Here is a 25814-nt window from a genome sequence, read left to right on the forward strand (position 1 = left end):
CCCATTTCAGGTGTGAGAGGAAACAAATCTCAGAGCCTCTGTTTCTGTTCATTGTGGTCCTCTCAAACTTAGAAAAGCCAAAAGCCTCTGGTAGTGAATCAGGCCTGAATTTCTGCTGCACTCTTTAGATAGCACGATTTGTCATGTGCTTAATCTGGAAGTCATCAAGCGCTGTGTTTGGTTTGAGCTCAGTTTGTGGTGGAGGATGGGAGCCACAGGGTTGTGCCAGCGGCTTCTCTGCAGTCCACACGGAGGGAAGAACATCTGCAAAGGGACTCATGTGTGTGATCTGTCACAGAAATAAATTCAGGTGAAGAGGGAGGTCTGGCATTTGGTTTTATTATGCACATTACTAAATGTTAGAAGAAATGTAAATGCTGCTGTGGCTGCATGAGAAAGAAATAGTCTCATTCACTTCATATAGAGCCCAAACTGAGGTCTCAGCACCAAGCTGGCTGCCCCACTTGCTGCATCTCCTCCCTCCTTTAGCACACAGAATGAAAAACTGACACAAGCCTCAATAGTTTTCCCTTCTCTTTATTTGTTTGGCAGAAACAAATCAGAATAGATAGGACACTATCTATGACTTAACACACTCCCTGAAACCAGACGGTACTAACAACAATACTTCATTTATTCCTGTGTCCCCATTGTTCAGTCCATGTCCTTGTGCACAGATTACAGGATGCCTGCTGGAAGAGGACCAGACACTTCACACGACTGAGCTTGCTTCATGTTAGGGTTTGATCAAATTCACCATAGAGCTTCCTTTGCTTGTCTTTGTGCAGTCCAGGTGAAGAATCCTTTCCACCAATACATTTCAAAGGTCTAAAAACACATTAATCATTCAAATATTACATTCTGTAAGCTCTAAAGGACATCCACTCTGAGCTAAAGGCCGCTTATTCTGACTAACTAGTGGTTCCCTTGCTGAGTTAATACTCACATGTGGTAAATAGTTAAAAGATCCAGGTTTACTGGTTGTGGTCTGGTGGCAAAAACACCAGTTAGAGTGGCAAGAGTGACATCATGAGGCCAGCCTGGGTGAAGCTGACCATCATTTTGCAATCATAACTATGTACAAAATACATATAATCACATTTATTTACAGAACATGTGGCAACAGTCTTGGCACCCACATGTTATAATATGAATATAATAACAGACAGCACCTCTAGTGTCAAAGAGACAAAGGCGACACACTGAGAAAAAACTTGGCACTTGTAAATTTCTCCCACATACACACAAGACAGAGACAAAACGAGTCAGTTTTAGTGGTAAACAATGCAGAGGCCTCCATTTCACAAGGCAGCTTCATGAGGAACAACAGAAGGGCAGGGGTTGATCTTTGTTGGCCCGCCTCTGCCTCACTCTTCTCGTTCTCCCCCCACACACAAGTAGCGGCGCCTCAAAGGAGGCAGATCAGGCTCTTGCCTTCCTCTATCTCCTCCTGAACCTTGTCGCTGGAGGTGGCGATCTCAGCCTGAGCGGAGAAGACAGCGCAGATGAAGGTGAGAACGGTGCCACCCATGGCTGTGTAGAAGGCCCAGCCCATGGAGCAGAGGCCGGCCCGGTATGGAGCCGCGTCTGGACCGCAGTAGAGCTGGACTTTGTCTGAACCCCAGCCAGCGGGGTAGAGCATCAGACCCAGGATCAGGAACAGACCTGGCAGAAGGGAAACAGACAGATGGCATGTTACTTTAAAACTTCATCCATGATCAGTTTGCACCTCTGTTTAGTGATACTGGGATGCTGTGCAAGTTTTAGAGAAATAACAGAATTTCCAGGTAAAGATACTAATTCAAATGTACAAGTAAAGTGTTTGTTGATATTGTGCAAAGTTCTATATGCAGTATGTGATCAAACATGATTCAGCGTTTCACTCTCAGCTGATGCAGAGGAAGTGCTGAAGGTGTTTTCCTCATCCAGTGAATTTACACTGAATCGAGCATGAAGTAGGCCAAGCGAGCAAACATGGACGGAAACATCTTCCAAAGCAATTAACTAACTGGACATTCAAAAGTAGAGTCAAGAATAAAGCTGAATTTGTCGGTTAATAACCTGAATAGTTTTCAAGCAAAAACTGAAAAAATTCTAGATTTTTTAGCTTTTTTCTACAATTTTAAAATAAATATAGCTTCATTTAAGACAACAGATCAAACAGAGCCACAAAATGAACATTTTCTCTAACTTTTTTCTAATATTTTATAGTAAAACAACAAATTGATTAATTTAAATCAGCAGACTACAGTTGACAATGAAGTTAATCCTTAGCTGCAGATGACTTCCAGATGCTTTAGCTCTCCAGGCTTAAAAAGCATTAAAAATCTACTGAGCATTGACTGATGGGTGTGGATAATGCTCTGCTTCACTGTTTGAAGTTTACCCTGACAGCCGACTATGATCTCACTCATCAACAACATAATCTTTGCATGTAATCTAATTTTTACAGGATCTTACAGGAGAACTGCTGTTGATCCCAGACACATATAACTTTTTTTTCTTTACTGTTTCAGGATCTGTGCTGCATCCAGGCAGCAAAAACAGGAAAGGGTAAAAGTATGTTGCCAACATCACAGCTGATTGGTCTGCAGAGCATTTATAGCCTTGTATATGTATGTAGCATCTTGATGACGTAAATACGCTTTCTGTTTTTTACATTTAAGGCCATAATTTTGCATTGACAAATTAAAGGAACCCTTTATATCTGCCATTTTCATGTTCAGTCAGCAATATATGAAGCACTGTTTGTACAGAGTGGATGGTGAAAGCCAAGCATTCCTGCTATGACAATCATTTCTGAAAAACAAAAAAACATTTCCTGCTAAAGTGCCATCCTGGCACTCCAAAATAAAGTTACATGAAGGTGAAATGACTTCCTGATTTCCTGTGTGACTACAGATAATAGCAACAGCAAGACCCCCCATGTGTGTCAGGAAAGAGCAACCCAAGCTTGAATCTTGACACACAATCCTGTCGGGGCAGAGAGGAGAACAACAGGAAAAGGTAGCCGATGGGCCGGTGGACTTTCCCGCCTGCTCCTGGCGTCCTGCTTCTCAGTGGAAGGATGGGGTCGCTTCCTATGTTACCGTGACCCACTTCCAGCCCTTTCTGCCTTGCTGAGTTGGCTTCAGCGCCTTATTCATCTTCTAGATGCGAGAACAGACTTTTTTTTTAAAATTTAAAGTCATGAGTTTTCCGTCATTTCATCTGAAGGGTTGGCCAGCCAGACGAGGAGGCTGCCGCCAATCAAAGCTCAGGAGGAAACATTTACAGTAATACAATTACAGAAAATAAATGAGCCGAACAGGGAATGAGGACTTCAGCTGTAACGTTTTCACCCAACTCTTTCACTGAGAGGGATTTGCTTTGTAAAAACAAGGAGGTGAAACTCTGTTTCTCCCTTAATCTCTCTTCCCTTCTCCTCACTTCCTTTCTTTCTCCTCCCTCTTAAAGCACCCAATATCGTATTAAACAAGGAAATGAAAACTAGGTCATAAATTCTTTCCACATGTTGCTGCAGTGTCCCGACGTCCAGACCGGCTCTGGTGATGGATTGAAGGTATGGTTTTAATTCCCAACTCCACCTCTTTGAAGACCCCCCTCCTCCTCCACACATGCACTCTTTCACAGACCCTCCACCTCCTCCACCTTAAAGCTGGACCTTCTAACCCAATATCCCGCTGAGCTCCACCTTCATTCAGCCCCACTGCTCCCCTCTGCCCTGGCTCTTGTCTGCGTTAACTTCCAAACTGTCAAATCTGCACCATCAATCCATTTCTGGATGCTTTCCTCCCCCCTGGTATCCAACCCCTTGCAGCCTCCACCCTGTGATGCTGCAGGTTTGCTTTCCAAGCCAAGAAATCTGGCCACTTTCTCCTGTCTTAGTAATAAATAAGAAGCAGGTCCACCACTGGATGAAGAAGAAGAAAAAGAGGAAATGGTGGCAAAAAGGGGGAAATTTAGACAGGAGATTCTGGTATGATTCTGTTTTATAGTGGCATGCAAATATATATGTATATATATATATACATATATATATATATATATATATATATATATATATATATATAGTCCTAACCCAATCCAGTCCATAATAACTTAAATATTAACGCTTTCACAGCATTTCACACTCTAACAAGCAAAAGCATAGGTGGTAGCCATCAAGAATTACAACTCAAATTCCCAAAAAGTTGGGGCACTGAGTAAAATATGAATAAAAACATAAAGTAATGATTAGTTAAATCTTATAAACCTATATTTTATTCCCAATAGAACAAAAAGATTTTGTTCTATTTTGTGGAAAACATGAGCTCATTTTGAATTTGATGGCAGCAACACATCTCAAAAAAGTTGGAAAATAGGCAACAAAAGGCTGGAAAGTATGTGGCACAAATAAAAAACAACTGGAGAATTATTTGACAACTAATTAGGCGCATTTGCAACAGTTCAATAACATGACAGGAGCATGTCAGAGAGGCAGAGCCTCTCAGATGTAAAGATGAGGTTCACCAATCTATGACAAACTGTTCCACAGATTTTGAAGAACAGATTGCAAGCACAGATTTTCCACATATTTCTTCTTTTGTTGTTTAGCTGTGAAGACAGTGAGGGCCAAAGTAAAACCCATGCTTCTCTTGAGGTATTCAATCATACTTTGAAATTTGCTTAGGATCATTATCTTGTAGAAGCCCTCCTCCTTTCATCTCTTTTCATCACTTCCTGATATTCAGTCTAATTCATTATCTGTTACTCTATGAGATTTGTCAGAGTCACTGGCTGCAGCATGCACAGGTCATGATCAATTCACCATGTGCTTAACAGCTGAGAGATCTTTTTAAAAAAGATTTTTATTAAACCTTCATGCTTATCTCCGAGCACCTTTGTGCATCATGGCAAGTCCTGCGATAAATTATCAGTCATTATGTTTTGTTTCTGATATGCATCTGACATTTTTAAGCTTCTGATGGAGAATTTGGTGGTAAGGATGCAGGAAATGGTTTTCTGATGACTCATCTATGAAAGCAGAATGTTGCACCACAACTCCGGAGTCTGCAACCTTGTCTCAAAGATCTTTAGCAGTCAAACAGGGGGTTTGATTTGCATCTTTTGATTTGATAATTACAATTAGTACTAAGAAACTGAACTTGAAAACTGCTTGAATTGTAAAATCGTTTCAGGTTTCAAAGACAAGGATTGTTTTAAAAGTCACCCTCTAATGTAGCTTGAAATCTAAAATAAAGACATCGTTTTCAATGTGCCACAGAATTTCTCCTCAGTTTCGAAATTATTACATTAATAAAAAAGTTTCCAAACTGTGCCTGTTTGCACTGCACTCGCCTATGTCATCATTATGAAACAGCCAGATCTCCTGTGTAAGCACATATACCCTGGAAAAATCTATTAAATCCTCGGGAATCCTGTTACCTATTAGTCACAGCTGACAGGTCTGCTTCCCTTCTTTGCATAACACATGACATCTTCTGTCAGAATTATCATCACTCAATAACGCGGCTCAAATTCCTGTAAGAAAGCATTTCGTTTTCATCACTTCCAGCCTGGAGCTTAGTCATGGTCTATGGTTAAACTTGTAATAAGGTCTCTGACTCACGGCTGGAATGAAACTTTATGGTGGGTAATAAAGGCATATGACACTGGACGCACAAGAATCGGAGACAGTTTTACAGCTGAGTTTGTTTGGCGTCTTGTCTCTAATCCTTTTTCTGCTAAAGTTTGATGAGAGTGACGCTGAGCAATGAGGGCATTTCAGTAAACGTACCGAGAATTCACTTATAGGTAGTCTAACGGGTGTATAACAGTCCTTTAGGGGCCCTAAAATGTGCACCGACAGGATGTAAAGTTTACCCGACTGACCCTCAGCAAACGTCTGTTTTAGCTATTCTGTTACGTAAATTCCAACTTCAGCTCAGATCTTAAAACCACCTGAGCTTAAACCATCACTAACAGCATGCAGCAATCAGAAAGTGTGTCACAAGGGCACAAAAGATTCAAAAGTACAAAGTCCAAGTGGCATCAGTCCGAGTGTATGCACAGATGAGGTTAATTAGCTTGGGAGTCACTCCAGAGCAATGACGTGACCATCTCTGGCAGCAGCATCACAATCTTCCCATCTGAGGTCAATCCCTTCTCCAAACATCTGCCGCTTGGACTCGGTTTTCGACTCGGGTCGGCAAGCTTTCTGGAAATAATGATTAGTAGAAAGTCGGTGTGGTAGTCGGTGGATATTACTAAGCATGATGTCACCCACCAGCCTCAGGGAAAGACAGACACGTTAAAGACTGTGATGTACAATAGCTGATTGATGATCAATGGTAGAAAAAGAGATAGAACATCACAGGCAACAGGTTGGCTGCCATTTCTTCCTGCAGGTGAGACAAATGAACAAGAAGAGTCATCAGGCTTCAGCTGCAGGGCTGCGAAGGAAACCCTCTTGCCTTTAAACTCTGTTTGAAGCTCCTCTCGCCCCTTTCCTCTTCCACATCCTCATCCTCTCCCCAGTCAGAATCTGTGGTGCATTTCCCTACTTTCTTTACCAAATATGTTCACAAACAGCTTCTGGGTCTTTTATAACCATATTGGTGGTGAGATTACGGACATATTTCACTTCGGTACCAGCAGATGTTCAAAACCTGATTCTCTGATCAAAGATTGCAACCACAATTAGTGATAGCAGCTTCATGTTCGCTGTGCTTTAATGTGACCTCAGCCAAATTACTCAGTATATGAAGACTTGGTTCTTTTTATACTTGGCTGGAATACTCGGGTGGGCAAAGGAAGATGGAGTGTCAATATGAGAAGCTCTTTCACAATCAAGGAAAAGAAAACTATCAAGTTTGACAAAACTACATCATACAGCCAGCAGCTGTTCATCTCCATAACTAAAATCCTTCTCCAGGGGTGGCCAACGTCGGTCCTCGAGAGCCACAATCCTGCAGGTTTTCCATGTTTCCCTGCTCCAACACACCTAACTTAAACTAATGAGTCATTGTGCAGATCCTTATAGGCTGTTGGATCCATTTCATTTGAGTCAGGTGTGCTGGAGCAGGGAAAATTGGAAAACATGCGGCTCTCGTTGGCCACCCCTGTCCTACTCTGTACCTAAATATGTGCATTTCATTATGTTGATTTAATTAAAATGATGTTAGAATCTGAGCTTCACTTTGATTAGAAATCAAACCACACGACTGTTGTCTAGAGTTTGTAGGTTTGTAGGTCTTTTCAGAGGTTTTAATTGTTATAAAAGTTCACTTGAAGTAAATCCAGCAACATCTGCCTGAATCAAAGTCAAAGAAAGCCACAAGTTTAATTGCATTTGAAGAACTGAAGTGGTTCCTTATAAACCAGTGAAATTATCACCAAGTTGAAGATTAGATATCAGATGTCAAGTTGGAGAGCAAGTCCAAATAATTTCTTCTCTTTTCAGTTGAATCAATATGAGATCATTAGAAAATTAAGCTGCGATGGACTTGAAACACTGACAAGAACAAAGCAGGAATATCTGGAATAAAATGTTATTTTTTCATCATTGCATCAGATTTTTGTCTCAACTGTAAAACATCCTGTAGTGATATGAGACGTTCAAAAGTCAAGACACTATCTGATAATCCAGAGGTGGGTGCTGAGCTGCTGGCTGGGAATTTCCATCAAATTATCTTGTTTTAAAATGATCTAGTTATTTATACTTAATACTCAATGTGGCAAGAACATCTAATTTTATTTAATCAATCATAAACCTGCAAAAGAAACCAGATTTCTTTGCTTTCCTGTGAACAAAATTAGAATGTAGCTTTCAGTGTAAAACTACTCATGAACAAAAAGCTTAACAGTCCAGTGTGTAAGACTTACTGACATCCTGATTTCAAAAGCCAAGCACAGATGTGAACAGACGGTGGCCGTCAGCGACCAAAATTCTTCCCGACATTAACATTTTTTCATCTGTGACTGGATCCAGTGGCCTCAGGTGCAGCTACTGCTGGTAACCAACTGTTGAGCCAAAAACATGCTTATGGTCTTCTTCTCTAGTATAAATCAAACAAAGCCAGTACTTCGGTTTAAAAGTCAGAGGGACAAACAAAACGGAGTTCTTTGTCCATTCAGAGATACTGTAGTGAAAAAACACAGTTTTTAATTATATATTCAATTTTTCTGTCCTTGAACTGTGATTTTCTTACACACTGCACCTTTAAGAGGGAGTGGTGTGGTTACAGAGGTGGGCTTGGGTCTGGAGTACCCGGTTTCAAGTGGGTTGCCATGTATTGGTGTCCACATGGCAGCCCACTGCTCTGTAGTACATCTAGAGATATGTGAAACGCAGAGCTGAATTTCCCAATAGGGATTAATAAAGTAAAAATTATTATTATTGTTAAGTTGTAGACAGACTCCTCCACAAAGCTTTTAAATCTTAATTTCCAAGAAAATTAACTTCTCCATTAAAGAGCTTTATACAATAACATCAGCTCTTTTTTACCTTAGAGGCTAAAGCTCAAGTACAGTATTTTAATCATAAAAAAGGACCCTATTCATTTCAAAGACCAAGTACAACCGTTACCCTGATATAGATGTGTGTAAAATCCCAAACGCACGAGCAGCAACACACACACATCTGACAGCAGTATTCAAATGAAGCTATTTCAAGCTCATTGTTTAAAGGTCCTCCAAAGCATCCATTCATCATTCACTCATTGGGTTTCAGTGGCTGAGTTTATAGCTCGACATGTCCTTCACCAGCCGCCCACCTTTTTCTGTTTGGCCCTGCACCAGATAAACAGCACCGGGGGAGGAGAGCCATAATCACCGGAGGGCTGAGAGCTACAGCCTGTGAGGAGAAAGGAGGCTCAGCGAGCATGAATTCACAGCCTCCTCCCCTCCATAATTCACCACAGCGTGCCAAGGTTGCCCAAGATCTGGCCTCAGACACTGAACCACAGACCCATGACACACACCCTTCGCATATAAACACAGATACGCATGCGTGCTCGACCTTTTTTTGTCTATAGAAAGGACTCCAGCTGACAGAGTAAATATTTGGGTGGCAGTTGCTCCAGGTGATGACAACAAAGTTAACTTCTACTTGGATAAAAGCTCACCGAAGGCTCCGCTGGAATAAAACACATAATTCTAACAGTGGGAGTTGTGGTGCCCATAATGGATGTGTTAAGCTGAGAGCAGAGCTTTTCATTTACCTTGATGCACGGAGGATGCCACAGGAATGAACTGAAACAATACAGCTGGATGAAGGTAAATCTATTTATATCAGAGAACAAAACACATGCAGGTTTCTCAGATTCTGGCCAGTTAAAATTAAATAAAAACTGTAAAGGAAAACATATGTTAGTGATTGTAAGGAAATGATTCAGGGTTACGTGAGTGAGATTCGATATGTTCGTTTTGACTAACACAAAAGACACAAAACAGCCACCAAAAGTCCAAACAACCAACAAATGCAAATCAACCACAAAGACCTGCTAAATACACACAAAACAACCCAAACTGCCACAAAGACATGTAAAATCACAGTGAAACACATAATAAAAGATACTCTACACAACCACAAAGATACATAAGGCTTAAAATAGATCAAAAACAAAAAGAATTGCATAAAAAACAACAAGAGACTCAAATTACCACCAAGTTGTGCAGAAAAGCCACTAAGACCCTTTACACAACAGAAAAGAGATTTAAAACAAGTGCAAAGGCACCCAACATTCTATAAACAACCGCTTTTCATGTTTAAAACAACACATTTTATAAGAGACATTTTAGTGTGTTCTGAAAACAAGTCAAACAACAAAATTTGGCTTTGTCTTACTTGGTAACTGTATATGAGATCAAACTAAATGATCATGAGCATCCTGTAAGGATCTAGGGATTGAGCATCCCCTCCGACAGTTCTTCCTAGAACTTTAATGTAATTTACATTAAAGGGAATAGAAATAGTTGAATGTAGACTGAAAAAAATCTGATTTTGACACATCATTGTAATGCTTCTGTATCTGACCAGGAGATCATGTGGCTTCAACTTTCTAGAAATAGAAACTTATGAGGCAGACATGAACCTCTCTGTTGGTCAGCATTAAACACTAAAACCTTCACCTCACCTGCGATTCCCTGCAGCAGTCCGCACACATTGAAGATGCTCTTTTTCATGATGCTTTGGAAGCACATGGTGAAGACTGAGATGAACGCCACAGCGCACAGTAGCAGAATGCCCGCCGCCAGGAAGATGGAGGTCGCCTGCCAGAACCCGCTGGCAATTTCCCCAAAGTGCACGGCGTACGGTCCACAAAGTATTCCCCGCTGCATGTGGGGCAGCTTTATACAGCGGCCATAGATGCCTAAAGTGGGTCTGTAGGCCTCACCGGCTGCGGTGGCCCCATGGGGGCCGATGACAGCATCAGGGGTGCGGGGGTATCCCACCAGCCAGTCAGTGCTCATGAAGGCGATGAGTTCTCCGAACGCGGCCACAATACTCAACAGAGTCCAAAGCATGGAGCGGCAGGTGACAATGACATGGCACATGCTGACGGTGGCTAAAGCGTCTGCTGATTCCAACACTGCTGCGAGCTGAAAAAGGTGGATTGTGAGTAAAAAAAAAACTTTAAAAATGCCAAGAGCTGAGGTTGTGATCCTTCTCCAGTGGAGGCGTGGAAGAGAGTAAAGCCTTCACAGGAAGGACAAAGTGACACGGCTACACAGAAGGTTCGCGTCAATGATTCACAGTCTGCTGCTTCCCTCTTTTCCTCTGAACTTCTTTCACTTCTTATCTTCTGCTGGTGTTCTTTCGTTGCAGCTTTTGTTACTCCTCCTTGAGCTCACCCTCCTTCAGACAGCTCGTTCTTCAGACTCTTCTGCTGCTTCCTGGTTTTTGGTGTCTACATTGTACTGAAGTTGTTTTCCCTGAGCCAGCCCGCTGGCGTCACATCAGACACACCTAAAAGATAAAACAGAGAGAGGCAAGAACAAAGTCAGCGCCTTAATTGTATGCATGAAATGTAATTGCATGTATAAAAGAGGCTGTCATTTCTACTGTGTTTGAGGAAGTGCAGCTCTTGGTTCTCCTCTCATATTTGGGGGTGAGGAGTGCAGAGGGGAGCAGAGAGAGGAGGAAAGGAGGCTGATGATCTTTATGAGGGGGTCTAATGAGTTGTGGAGAGATGTGCTTGTTTGAAGTGGGCCTCTTCCCTTTTCACTGTGTTTATGTTTAAGGATTTGTGATCAGGCCACTTAGACTGCTCTCCATTCCCTGCAGATCATCGTGACCGAAAGTTGTAAAGATAGAAAAAAAGGAAAATCAGGAAAATTTATGAACATGTCTGCCTCTGTTTTTTGTGGAGAAAGAAATGGGAAGGTTAAAATAGACGTGGAAAAAGCGGAATGAGAAGCGGATGCAGACGGATAGAAAAACAAGCCCGAGGCCTCTCATCAAGCAGCCCACACAGCTGACCCGGGGTCAGCCAGCAGTTGATAACAAACCGGCCGTCCTGCTGTCACTTGACCGCTGATAACCTCGGTTACATCAACTGCGCTGAGTCAGTGACATGCCAATCAGAAAGGTAGCAGCAGCTCATAAAACACAATGCAGCCACATCTGTCACAGCTGGTTGACCTTTTACAAAAGATACTGTTTGGGAATATTTTGCCTCATTTCCTGCAAATTATCCATCTTCTGACTTCCTAAACTGAAACTTCAAAAGGTTTTATAGGATGACTTGACTCTGAAGACATTACAGAAGCTTTTTATGACAGCAACAAGGCCAGCTGGATGTGCAGTGGCTGTGATGATGCTTCGTGGTGTCTTTAAAATGCTCATTCTGTATTTACATAATATTGGTCCTTTGGGACAGAATGTAACACTGCACTCCTGGTCCGACCATTCCTCGCCAAAGTCAAGGAGAATTATTTCTAAAAACGTACTGAATCTCAGAGAGGCTGGTTTGCAACATAGGGCTTTCTTAAACCAAACGGATTACTGGGAAGCTTGCTTTAACTGGTTATACTGGTCATTACAACTCACATCCTACACATGAGCTTGGATTAGCTCAATGCAAAGACAAACAGACGCAGCACAACTCAAAGGAAAAACTGGCTTTCAGAGTGACGTTCTGCCTCGTGAAATGTTAGGTCTGAAAAGGCATAAACCTAGCGAGCTGAAGTGGAAAAGCTGATGATGATGGGATTGTTAGCTTTAGAAATTTCAACTTCGTTTTAGCGAATATCCCATTTTTGTAGCTCGATTATCATAGCAAAAGTATGTTATTATCATGAATTTTAATTACACTCAACAGGAGGTAGAAAACTTTAAAAACTATACAAAAAACAATCAGCATTCAATATTGCTGACACTAAATCAGAGTATCATCACATCTGTGCCACTAACAGGATATCGATATTTCATTCTTTCAACATCACAATTATATTAATATAATATTCATATATCATGTTATGTTAAAAAAGATCATTTCTATCATTTTTATAAACTTCTGGAAAAGGTTTAGTGATGCTGAATGGAAACTGTGACAAAGCAACAGCGAATAAATCATTCAAAACTGACGATTAAAAGAAATTTATTTAAAAATTTTCTCTAAATTGATGCCACATTTTGGGTATGTAACTGCAATCATTTCTCCCAGAATAATGTGAACTGATTTCCCACTGTGTGGGGTTTTTAATACATAACATAGTTTTAGTTAAATAATTAGGACTATAAAATAGCTCTAAACCTATAAAAAGTTTTCAGATGATTAAAATCACAGATTCTATTACACTGTAGAAGAAGAAAGACACTTCTCATCATAGTGTCTATTCAGACTCCTTTGTGGAACTCCAGAAAACCTCTGGGGACTAAACAAACAAACTTTGTGACTTAACAAAAGTCTGAGATTTTATCTATGACAGACATTAACTGAAGTAAGCTGATCATACATTAAAACAGGAGTTGGAATGCCAGAGAAGATTAAAAGGTGCTTATACAAGCCTTTGTGCTTATACTATAAATACAGCTCTTGGCCAAATCTCTTCTTTTTTAGTCTTTTCTTTATGTGTCGGTTTCCCTGCTGCCTCTGGGGAGTCTGTTAGTCATTCTCCAACCAGATCTTGGCAGCGCAGCAGAGGGAACTGGGGAACGCTGTTGACACGTGTGCCGCCCGCACCGTGACGTTTCCATCCCTCAGTCCATGGTATGCCATCACAGTAAGCGATGGAAGGAACGTTTGTCTTCTTCTGGACACATCCCTGAGACTCTGACTCAGTGTGTGTGTGAGTAAGAGCATTACACAAACTTTGATCTCTGTCATCCTGTTGAGATATCAACAGTTCTCTTTTTCTGTCCTGTTTCCAGTGGACAAAATGACCCGGATCTGTGGTCTGCTGCAGGGTAGTTTGCATGGGCCTGCTTTTGTGTGTGTGTGTGTGTGTGTGTGTGTGTGTGTGTGTGTGTGTGTGTGTGTGTGTGTGTGTGTGTACAAGCTAACACTGAGTATGTTTGGACTGTGTAAAACAGATGAGCTCATAAGAGCGGGCCCAGACAGCCGCCTCTGTAGAGCTGGACCAAAGTTAACTGCATGAATCACAAGCCTTCTCATTGCCTCACCATGAACAGATGCAGGAACACATGTAGAGTCACAAACGGCACTTTTTGAAGGACTCCCCCCGCCCTTTCGCACAGGGACAGTTGATGTCCAAGCAGTGTTTTGACAAGACCGATATTTGAAGTCAGAATCTGAGACAAAAAGCCCCTCCAAAGGGTCGGGGTCAGACATTTGCTGGCCTGTTGCAAAGACTAATTCCTCCCTGACAGGAATATTGTTGGAAAACACATCGGAGCTGAAACAATCTGAACCAGCTGGAGGGATGCGGAGCTTTGACGACCTGGATACTTAACCTTTAACCTTGCTTAGCCTCAGTGTGTTTGAATCACGTGCCAACTGGGTCTCAAATTCTCTTGAAGTTGCCTTCAGTGTGGGTTAGTAGATGTAAAACAAGTCTAGTTCTATTATTGTACCTGGTATTTGTGACAACGTGAGTCCAGACGTCTGCTCAGTGTTCCCAGACAGACAGATTTGAGCCGCTACCATGAACTCAAGTTTCCCAAGATAGAGTGAAGCCCTGCTGTTCATACATGTGAAGCCTTAGGGGGGATTTATGATCTCCAGTACTGTGTGTGAGTGACCAGGGGAAGATGGAGGATTATTCAAGGCTCAGCTTACATCCAAAGAAGAGTTTATGGCCGTTAGACTGCACCCGCCACACCCCACTGACCCCAAGAACTAATCCCTAAGAGCACAAATACTTATGAGACTCTCAACTACTGACACATGTGCGCCCAAAAGCTAGAAGAAACTTGAGCTGGGTGCGATGACAAAACATAATCAGCAGTTGATTTTCTAGCATCAACTGAACAAAAAAGATGCAGAGACTTAGTAACGTTATTCAACTGCCATCAAACTTCAAAGAAATGATATTGCATAGCTAGTGGGTGAAATGGCATTCTGACATTAACGTTATATATTCTGCAAAAGGGTGAAAGAGGGCCGAGGAGCTCAGCTGGGAGCGTTTGAAGGCCGACATCTGGGCACACTTTGAATTTATGAACTTAGTAGAATGCAAGAATGAAATACTTCTGCAAATGTAGGTGATGTGAAGAAGCACAGTAGCCATTTTTACCCTCACATAATCGCTCTGTAACTAAAAATTAAGGAGCTGCTGTCAGCTTTTTGCTCCAAGTCAGATATGGAAGCAAATCACCAAATCTGTGGCAGCTTTTATCACTTAGAATGAATTTTCACATTCAATCATGGAGAACCCTATTTACTGTACTAATGTCACAGAAATGGCTTTACACGCATTTCCATTTCCCCTGGTTTTATGGATTTTTGTGTGAACTGTCTGTAACTATGTGCAGACAATCAATCCGACACTGAAAGGATTCACCCTTTTACAATAAAGCGGTTGTCAGCTTGTTGAAAATACATCACAAAAAGGAAATTCAGACCAATCTGACTATTTATTAATGAAAACGTTGTTTTTGTAGATGTAGAATCTGATCTGATGATGGCAACCAAAGTGCATGCAGTTCATCTAAAGGGGGGTGACCTGTATGCCAAAGCAAAGTGGAGCAAAAGGAAATGTCGCAGGAACACCAGACAATGGAATTTATCCTCTTTGAATCATGAATGTTTCCACCTAATTCAGTACCACTCCAACTAGCAAACGTTGAGATAATACAACATGAACAAGAGTAATCTAACATATTCTGTTTTGTGTACTTTGTGGAAACTCTGTGTGAAAATGGCAAAAAAAAAAAAAAAAAAAAATTCAAATATTGCCAAAATGCTTTTCTGCTTGGTTAGCATAAGAAGCAAACCTAGCAAATAAACAATTGCCTCCCCAAAATATGCAAATTCAATATCACCTAAAATTTGATATCTGAGAGAGAAATGAAGACAAAGACAACAAGTCTGCATGATGTGAAAAGGAAACCATGGCCTCCTTAAAATAACCAATGGGAAAAAAACAAATGTTGTTTTCCATCGAGTGTCTTTAAGTTGTTTTATAAATCTGTGGTTTCATATCGTAGTCATGTTGTGACTTCTTAAGACGCAGTGGATAGAAAACTTTTTGTAGCTCCAACTAGTAAATTTAAAAAGAAAATCCTTCTAAAACAAAAATCAAAGTTTACCAAACTAATACGCCAGAAAACAGCCTCAAATTCATGCTTTGGGGAATATAAACGTCTAGAAAACATGTCAAGGCTACATTTCCACTGACTGCTGAGAATTCCAGCCTGAGTAAAATTGCCAAGCTTCTTGTAAAGGCTTGGGAGGACAACTCTTGTTCAGAGTGTCCACTCAGCTTTTCTCTTTTCACAGCAACAAAACAGCAGGAAACGCCTTTCCACGCTGCTACTGACAGGAAGCAATCTGCATATCTATGGACCTGTCAGGACTAGAATCACGCGTCACCATGGAGAGTGTTTGTTTAGTGCTTGTTAAAGGGTTAGAGTTTATGCATCAGAGCAGAAGGCTCAAGCTCATATCGCCACAAAGACTGGATTCCTGCACCTCCAGCCCACACATTGTTGGCCTCATTTTAACCAGGAAAGCAACTTTAAGACAAAGGCAGCGCTTATAACGTGTGAGAATCTGTTTGAATGAGAGGCCCTGCAGCTACTGAAAGGGGACGCAGGAAGTGATTGGGCACAGAGGAGCGCACATAACTTAAAGCAGCTCTATTAAAGACAAATCTAGAGGCAGTCATAATTTCAATCATTGGGTCAGGGACAAATTAAGCATAAATCAGGTTTTCTCTTGAAGCACAGCATCCATCATCATCTGTATTCCATGAAGACAGAAAAAGTCCTGGCCACGACATTATTTAAGGAAATTTACAGCGTGTAATGTTAATAATAGCCAACAATAACAAAGGAACCCTATGTCAAGTTTTCCACTATAAAGGAGCGAGTCTTTCCTAACACTTCGGCACATCTGCTCAACATCCTGGAGCTCAGATACCACTAAGAGGCTGCAATTCCACACAAACACCATATTTACTTTCATTATACCAACCAGGCAGCTCCTTTGAGTAGGTATTCACCCAAGAAGCCCCCTAATTAGGATAAATATTTAAGAAAATGAGAAAATAGTCTAACCTGTCTCCATTGGTCTGCAGATAGCCCAGCTCTACTGGAGATGTGGCTTCTCTACTCCGACTCTCCTCCTCTACTCACACTCTTTAATCCCTGCCTCATGCTCTGACTCCCGGACCCTCCCCACATCCCTCCTCCCAGCCAAACAAGCCTCCTCTGATTGGCTAGGCCGGCAGCGAAGCCACACTTCTTGAGAGGGTCTACATTGGCCATATTTCAGAGCTGAATCTGGGTTAAAATAACAAGAGCTGGAGCTGCATAAGGTTTCTCTCCTCTTTCTCTCTCAGTCTCAGTTTCTCTCACCTTCTTGCTTTGTTTTCTTTGCTCTCTTCACCCTTTCAATCAGCCAAAGCCAACATCTTACTATCAGCTTTAGTGACAATTGCATTTTCACTTCTTTAAACTTAGAAAATAATCCATTAAATGCACCACTCTGAATAAACATGTCAGCATACTGTCAGTAAACTACAACTATTACTTTATTGATTGGAACATTGGCTTCCTCCTAGTATCTGTTCGAAGAAGGCTTTGTGTTGCTTAATTTAGCAAGATTTGCTAAAACTAAGTGACAGGTGATAAACTGACCTGCCTGCAGTCCTGTTCCTTCATTTACTGAAATTAAAAATTATCAAATGAACAATGCTACCAATGATGCCCCAAACTGTTGAGAACATTTCGTTTTCACAAAAAATAAAGAACAGTGATGTTTGACAATAAACGTGCCCCTGCTCCATCCTTTTGGTATATTATGAAGGCATCAAATTCTAAATTTATATATTATTTATGTGATTGAAGTGATGTTGGCTTCAAGAAAACATGTAAGTACATGCTGGTGACACAAAGCTTGTCTAGCTGCTGTCATTAATAACCAATATATAAAAAATCCATTTACATCCTGCTCCAGTCAACAGTAAATATCTGACTACCTGATGGGTCAAGTGACAGGTTGTTCAGAGTCTAAGTAAGGCATTTGCTTATTGGCTGATGGCAGCAAAGTGTCCCAGGATTGCTTCCAGCAGCATCGAGTGCATTCAGCCAACACCACAGGCAGCTTCAGTGTTTGACTGACTTTTGTGCTCACTCACAAATTAGTTCCATATGAACACGGAAAAAGGGGCCAACTCAAACATCAAGAGAAGCCGATAAGTCGATAGGGCACTTGAACGCACTATGGAAAGCCCAACAAATAGGTCTGTCTTACCAGTCTAAACTGAAGCTGGTTTGCAGAAGTTTGAAAACATTTGAATGCAGATGCATGCAAGCTAAACCTAAAATGGTAAATGGCCAGTACTTATATAGCGCTTTTATCCAAAGCGCTTTACACGTATGTCACATTCACCCATTCACACACACATTCACACACTGATGGCGGAGGCTACCATGCAAGGCGCTCAACCATGACCCATCAGGAGCAATTAGGGGTTTGGTGTCTTGCTCAGGGACACCTCGACATGAGCTCTCCGGGCCGGGCTCGAACCGGCAACCCTTGGGTTGCAGGACGACCCCTCTACCCACTGAGCCATGCCGCCCCAAAACTTTGATCCATGTCTAATAAACCTTTATGACTCATCCTCATCCTGTGGTTGTGAGTTGTATGTGAATAGGTTAATGGGCAACTTAAAAGCCACTCACTCTCACTAAAGTGTGTAGAATATCACAAAATCCTATTTCTCAACAAAAACAAGCACTGGCTGCTCATGAGGTATTCAGTTTCTCCTCGTTGTTTTCAGGCACTTTATTTTTGCACTTCACATGCAGTTTTAAATAACATCAGTAAAGTTATTTATCCTAATTCTATTTTAAAAAGAGGTTCATGCTGACTGTCGTAGGCAAAAAAAAGACTTTTTTTTTTTAAAGATAAGCTATTATAAGCTATTATAAGCTATACCTTATGTATTGTAATTTTTAGTTTTACAGTTTTATTTTATATTGTTTTTTGTTTGTTTGTTTGTTTGTTAACCTAAATCTTGAAACTATTAAAGAATTTCTTGACGAAGAGTTTTTTTTCTTTTCTTTAAAAAAAAAAAAAAAAAAAAAAGCTAAGCTAAGCTAACATTAGCTAATAACATCTACTACTGTGACTAATCCAGTGTGGCCCAAAATAAAAATTAGCTCACATATTTGCTCCCATTTCTAAACACGAAGCTTTTTTGCTCTTATATTAATAAGCTTTTTCTAATCAACTTGACCTCGGAATATTACTCATTTTACTTCATTTAAGTAATTCATTGTAGCTGGGAATTCAACCTTTCAAAACGTTCTCGTCTCTTTTTTTAATATTTCTTTCACTTTTTTCTAGAGCGCAAACATTATTACTTTATGACTGTTTCACTGTCATTTATATGAAAAAAATTAAGATATTAACATGGAATCTCTTAGAGTATCTGGAAATTGGTTGTGCACTGTATTGCTATCTTAGCTGTAAACTGTAAGTTAGAACAGATACACAGGTTTAAATCAATGTCTTTACACACTTTAGTCATTTGGGTTTGTTCTTCATACATAAAAAAAAACTATGAAAAATTGCACAACTGTCATTTGGGGTCAAATGAAATAGTCCACTACACGTTCTGTTTATATTCACAGTCTTATCAGAAGTCAACCTCACTGTTAACAGACCGACCTTTCACATTTCATGTTTGTGCTTTGAACATCCAGCCACTATCAGTCAGAGAGTTGACCACGAATCCTCTTACAGATGAAGAAAAAGCCATCTGTGGTTCTGCAACCAGAGTGAAGATGATCTGGGAGGTTTCTCTTAGCGGTAATGGGAGCTCAGACACAGAACAGACATTCACATCAAAGACCAGAGGATCTAAAGGGAGTAAAGATCCACATGTACGACACATGCCAGGCTAAAGCATCATTCATACAGATTCAACCGAGCAGCCTGTAGTCCTCCTGTGAGCTGCTGGTCATTCATCTTTCCTTGTCAGGTTTCGGTCAGTAGTATCATGTAGATCTAAAGAAAGAAGATTACTGTGAAGCAATGCAGGGCAAAAACAGAAAACAGGCTGAACAAAGAAATCAAACTGACAGTTCAGCTAAACTTGCATTAAGGCAACTAATTAATGCAATATTTTCATCATTTGAAACACTTATCTTAATCATGTAAAACTAAATTATAAGCATGACTGCAACACAAACACTAAAAATCTATCTCAACACAACTTTTATCTGAATATTCTTTTGTGCCAAAGCCCCAGTTTGATAAAGCTGTAAAGAATGATTCAGGAAGGAACAGATTTCATACTAGACTAACCAAATGCTTTATTTTGGCTCGTGTTGACACATGATTACCGGACATGCTTCAGACAACTCACTGAAGTTTTTATCTCCACGTGTTTTCAATTGGAGCTGCGCCTGCATGTGTTGCATCACTCCTCTGTCCAGCCACCTTTGGAAGGTTAAGCAGGGTTAGCAGGGTTGTGGAAAGAGATGACAGAGGAGGAAAGACATATGGAAAGAGATGGAGGTGACCGATGAACAGATGGAATATCTGGCTCTGACAAAAGCTTATGAAGTTTCCACTTGAGGACAAGAAAAACTAAACATGAAGTGAAATCAGATCAAGATAACTAGACCAAAACAAACATCAAGACAAAGAAAGTGTTTGATACCTGATAGTAGCATAACAATGTAAAAAATGTGCCTTTATCATGCTTTCTTTCAATTATGCCAGGCATTTTATGCCCCTGAAAACTCTAAAAGCATCTATGGAGTGACAACTTCAGTCCTCCCTGCTGCACATTTTCTTCTTTGTGCAATTAGAGAAGTCTGAGTCGACTTTGAATCCCACAAAGGGAGCAGCTACGACCATCTGGCCGCTTCAAGGGCCCATCAACAAGCACATGGAGACAGATGTTTAACATGAACATACTTAGGAGAGAGGCCAGCATCTACTGAAACCACAGTCCGGGTTGAGCTGCATGCTGAAATGTTTAGATTCTTGCTCTAATACAAGAAGTTCAAAATCAACATGTTTTACTTAACTAACTAAATTAAGCCATAGTTACCCTGTAGTTTATACAAAACAGCTTAAACCCAGGCAAAATTTAGATTTAAATGAATACCTTTCTGAGCAAATAAGATGTCCATTGTTGATCACTTCAAAATCTTCAAAATTTACTGTTCTCATACACCATATCATCTCATATTACTATGAGAATGTATGCAAAGAAGAACATACAACCCTTTCTGATATACCAGATGTTCACTTTCAACCTCAATATTTTATTTGTACATTTGACAGTGATCTGTTTATGTATTGTGACAACTAAAGTCAAGAGACAGATATATCTCCCCCTACAAAATGCTGCCACATTTTCTGCATGATGCTCTTGTCAGCTGTACTTGTAGTTCATCCATATCTTCATGTGGGAGTGTTATCTCTGTGGCATATTTGTTAATTTATGAGCTTGCAAGGGAGTACGACTGGAAAACAAACACACGGATGTGTTGAAGGTAAGGAAATCCCAGCACTGAGTTCTGGGGGGAAGTAAGACAGAAGCGTGGGAAAGAAAGATGCAGGAAAAAAGGAATAATGGTGTAGAGGCCGGAGTGTTAAACAGACCTACAGCTTGTGGCCTGCAGGGAGTACACCTGCCAGAAGTACAGAGCTAACATGTTAGTGCCAACGTTGAAACTCATCTCTGAATGAGAGAAAAAGATGGAGGAGCAAACAATATCAGGGGGGTAAAGACAATCTCATCTATCCTAATAGTTTTTTTTTTCTGCACCAACTATGTACATGGAACATAATAAAAGCACTGCATAGACTCATGAGCACATGTGGATCAAGGCAAACAAAACCTGCACATATCTCTTTGATCTTTGGGTGAGTGGTCACCGTTTCCCCACTGGAAACATCTGTTTATGCAATCTGAGCAACTGTGTCAGCCTGGTTGAGGGCTGAGACGGAGCAGGAGTCACTCTGGTAGGAGAACGAGGTAATTCCTCAGCTGTGCCTCTGTGGAGGAAGGACAACAATCCCTCTTCTTCTCATGCTGACCATTACAGGGGTCTTATGGCAAGCCTGAAAGTGATTGAAAACTAAGTCCATCTGACATATCACAGGCTGGCCTCAAAGTGGGTGGCCGGCCAGACAGGGTGGATCTCACTGACTTCTCGTGATGAGATAATTTTTTTCTGTCTGCTGCAACAAGCAGTTTTCTTTTTCTTTTGTTGTCTTTATTCTGACTCCATTTGTATGCAACCTTTCGCAGCTAAATATCAGCTCTTTGAGCCAAGGGTTAAAGAGGCTGAAGAGCAGCAACAAAACAGAGATAGCATCTATCACAGTGCTGGCAAAACAGCAGCAGTGACTGCTCTTAGTGAAAGCCAAAACAGACAACATACCAGTGACCCCACTAGCCAACCTCCAGGGGTTTTTCCCAACTTTTAAAGAAAATTTTCTCATTTTTCCAAAAGCTTCCTAAAGCAAGATAATCTATTTTTAATTATACAAACCTCAAGCACAATGCAGTAACACATTTTTTTACCTGTTGCTGCTGTGGATACCTGTAAAGACAGACAGGATTAACTGTACACTCATGAACAAGACCCTGAGATAAACTCCTCTACTCCAGCCAACAACTCATTCCCAACCCAGATTTGGCAATCCACCCTTTTCCGTCTGAGGACAATGGCCTCAGAATAAAAAATAACAAAACAACTTTTTTACAACTATTTATCCACCACAAAAATGCATTGAGATTGCAGCATACATTACAAAGTCTATTTTCATGGTTCAGTAAATCATGCATTTCTATCCTTAAATTAATGTGTTGTGTTTTGGAATAATAGAAAAGTTTTAAAAAGGACATTTCTACATAGTTGGGCTATTTTATATCAATAAGTTCTGATCAGATGGCCGTTAATCAATAAAACCAGGTTGAAAAAAGAAAATATTCCACATCGCCACTGAATTCTGACTGACTCTGGTACTTGTGTTTCTCACAGAGCTGCAGAGTTTAAAGCCCTTAAGTCTAACACTGTCTTTATTATGGTTAACCCTTTCCAGCCCCACCTTAGCCCTACATACAGCCCCTGGGGGGACAGGGGGCTCCATAAACAAACAGAGGTTCCAGGAGAAGAATCCCTCCACTTCAAATCCTCTTTTCTAAACTAAATTTAAGAAATCAGTCACTTCTTTAAATTGTGTGGACAGTATTTGGCCCTAAATACGTTGTTTGCCAGGATGAATGCAGTTTAATCCCAACTTCCCTGTGGTGCTGACCTGCTGCTCCCAGCAGAGTTTCCCACTACAGCACACAAACCAAACCAACTCCCCTGCAAGCTGAGACCTCGCTGGCTGCTTTATCTCAACGCCCCTGGGGGCAGGGCTGAAGCTGTTGTGGGCACTCTCGGCTCAACCTGATACTCTGCTAAAACTCAAAAAGTAAGCACTGCTGGGAAGCACTGGCAGCACACTCTCTCTGCTGAGTTTTGGACAATAAAAGTATCAAGTGATATCATTCTCGGGCTTTCAGCAAACCACACAAGCATAAAAAGACAAGGGGAGACAAGGGGAGCAGAACAAATGAGCGGATAGAAAAGGAGATGAAGAGGAAAGAAAGAAGAGATGGAAAGCTGAGAAATGAAGAAGTGTGTTGCTATTGTCAGGCTGGTTTATGGGGATGTAAAGTGAGATGCTCTGGTGCTTTGACTCAAAGACAAAGAGATGAGTGTTAGAGTCTAGATATTTTGTGTATGAAACCTGCAAGTGTAGGATTATACCACCGCAGTATCCTGGAGACACAATAGGAAAAATCAGTCTGAATACAGCTGACATGATCATATAATAATCCATAAATAAAGTGAGACAGTAACAGAGATGAAAACTTGCTCATTAAAAGAAAAATGTTTATATTTATCAGTTTTAACGGAGATGAAACCTGATCATCATATGTTTGACATCAGTAAAAACAAGTATAAGATAACAGGAAGAGAGTGGCTGACATGAAGTTTCCCTACTTTACAATAGCAGTGACAAACTATTATTTAGTTTATTGTGTTAACAGGGGCTTTCCACTCCAATGACCTCCACAGGTGCCTCTACTCAGTGTCTTCCACTCCATTGTTTTCCTCCATATTTGAAAAACATACACTCCCCCCTCTTGGCTCCAACACCCCCGACTTCCTACTTCAAAAGATAAATAGATGGGACAGATTTCAAGCTTCAGTGAAGCAAAAAAACAAGAAGTTTCGCCTTCAGTTTCCTATAGTAAACGTTACAGAGCAAGGGTGGCGTAAAGCAAATGATTTAAAGAGGTAGCTGCTGACCCAGTTAAGAGGTCACAAGATGATTCATAGTCTAAAATAGCTGAAAACATTTGAAGTCACAGACAGCCAAACTTTTTTGCAATCTAACACAGCATGTCCACAATTAATTCTAGCTTAGATTTTTATATGAACAATTCAGAAATGAGTTCAAATGAGTCCAGAACTGATGGACGACAAGAGATTATCACAATATCGTCTGATGAAAGCAGTTAGATTTGTATTACAATTACAAAAAAGTTGGGGCATTGTGTAAAAAAAAAAAAGAAAAATATTGTAATTATCTGAAACTGTTATAAACCCATATTCAATTCCCAGTAGGACATAAACAACAAATCAGATGTTAAAACATTTCACCATTTCATGGAAAATGTTAGTTTATTTTGACCTTTTTGGCAGCAACACATCTGTAACAAGTTGGAACAGGGAGACGTTTAGCATTGTGTAGCATCCCGTCTTTTTTAACTACTGTATGTAAATGTTTGGGAACAGGAGGCCTGGTGCTGGAGTTTTCGAAGAGAAATGTCCTTTTCTGGTCTGATGCAGGATTCTAGCTGCTTAACAGTCCTGAACCTCCGTTGCTGGATTTTTGGTTTCATGATGCACTAAATGTTTTCTGTTGGTGAAAGGTCTGGACTGCAGGGAGGCCAGTTCAGCCAGATGAGGAAGCTGCCCACGCCATAGGCACTAATGCAACCCCATACTATTAACGATGCAGGCTTCGAACTGTCTGCTGGGAACAAGCTGGATGCTCCCTCTTCTCTTAAGGTCACAGGAAACAGCGTCCATGTTTTCCAAAATAAATTTTGGTGCAGCGTCCCAACTGTTTTGCAAGTGGGATTGTAGTATATCAACAAAACAGTAAAATCAACTCAAGTGTTAACATCCATTTAAAAGACTGAATATAAATCAAGTCAACTGCATATTGGAAACATTTCTCTGTATAATAGACAGCACTGTATGCCAGCCACATTCATTTTTCCCCTCTAACTGCAATACAATTTCTGTACTATTTATAGTCAAAATAATCACTCTGACAAAAAGTTTGAATGTCATGGTACTCGTCTTTCCTCACAATACACAGCCCCTCTGACTGACCACAAGAGCAATACAGCAAGCACTAACAGCTCACTCACAGTTGCCGCTACATGCTACTTACTCTGCCACAGACAGAGAACCAGAGAAACCAGCGCCTAATGTGGGGAAAAGTGACCCTGCTTTCATTGTGCCGCAATATCAGCTATTCAGCCAAGAACTTGATTTGTTGAAAAAAAGGTTTCCACACATAAAACAGTTGCAAATCAAAGGAAAAATCTGTACACCATCTCACCAACTACTAATACTTCTAGGTAGGAAACATTTTAGTCCTTCTGAGCCTTCACAAGTGTTGTTAAAAGAGCCATCTCACACTAGTGAGCTTAACTACTGTTCCAACATTGTCTGTATGCACAGGTGTGAGGCAGTTATCATCGCAGGGGAGTGTTTTTCACTAGCTGACAATCATACTTTGTGTGTTGGCTTCTCATGGGAACAGAGAAGTTACTATTAATTGGATTTATGGGGATCATCAGATAGCTGGAGCTACATTTCAATGAATGTTATCACATTTGAAGGTGGATCTTTATGGGCTGTTTTCTGTCACAATTTCTGATGCATCTTGTCGTCTGATAAAAGAAATAGAAAAATATGTGAATGAGAGCAACTTTATTTGAAACTATGCTGTATCCACATATACTTATGCTTTATTGTTTTTACCAAAAGAGGGAACTTTGGAGGATGCACATCCTGCATAGGACCATTTGAGTCTAGTTGAGTATATATTCAGCCTTTAACATTATCTGGGTGTTTTATATGATTTTTAAAAAGATTA

General features: G+C 40.6%; 1 protein-coding gene across 2 annotated transcripts in view; it reads right to left on the bottom strand.

The window, feature by feature from the left end:
- Positions 1-521: 521 nt before the first annotated feature.
- Positions 522-25814, bottom strand: part of lhfpl2a (LHFPL tetraspan subfamily member 2a) — a 44675-nt gene continuing 19382 nt past the window's right edge. Inside the window, exons 1-3 of one of the 2 annotated variants that reach the window (XM_041970857.1) lie at positions 16667-16733; positions 10119-10951; positions 522-1665 (exon numbers count right to left, since the gene is read on the bottom strand). In XM_041970857.1, the coding sequence (XP_041826791.1) occupies positions 1409-1665; positions 10119-10539 (678 nt within the window). In that variant the 5' untranslated portion in view covers positions 10540-10951; positions 16667-16733 and the 3' untranslated portion in view covers positions 522-1408. Of the gene's footprint in view, positions 1666-10118; positions 10952-16666; positions 16734-25814 lie in introns of those variants that run through there. The other variant, XM_041970856.1, reaches the window with a different exon arrangement.

Source organism: Melanotaenia boesemani, chromosome 19, assembly GCF_017639745.1.
Source record: "Melanotaenia boesemani isolate fMelBoe1 chromosome 19, fMelBoe1.pri, whole genome shotgun sequence".
In the NCBI taxonomy this organism is placed as follows: Eukaryota; Metazoa; Chordata; class Actinopteri; order Atheriniformes; family Melanotaeniidae; genus Melanotaenia; species Melanotaenia boesemani.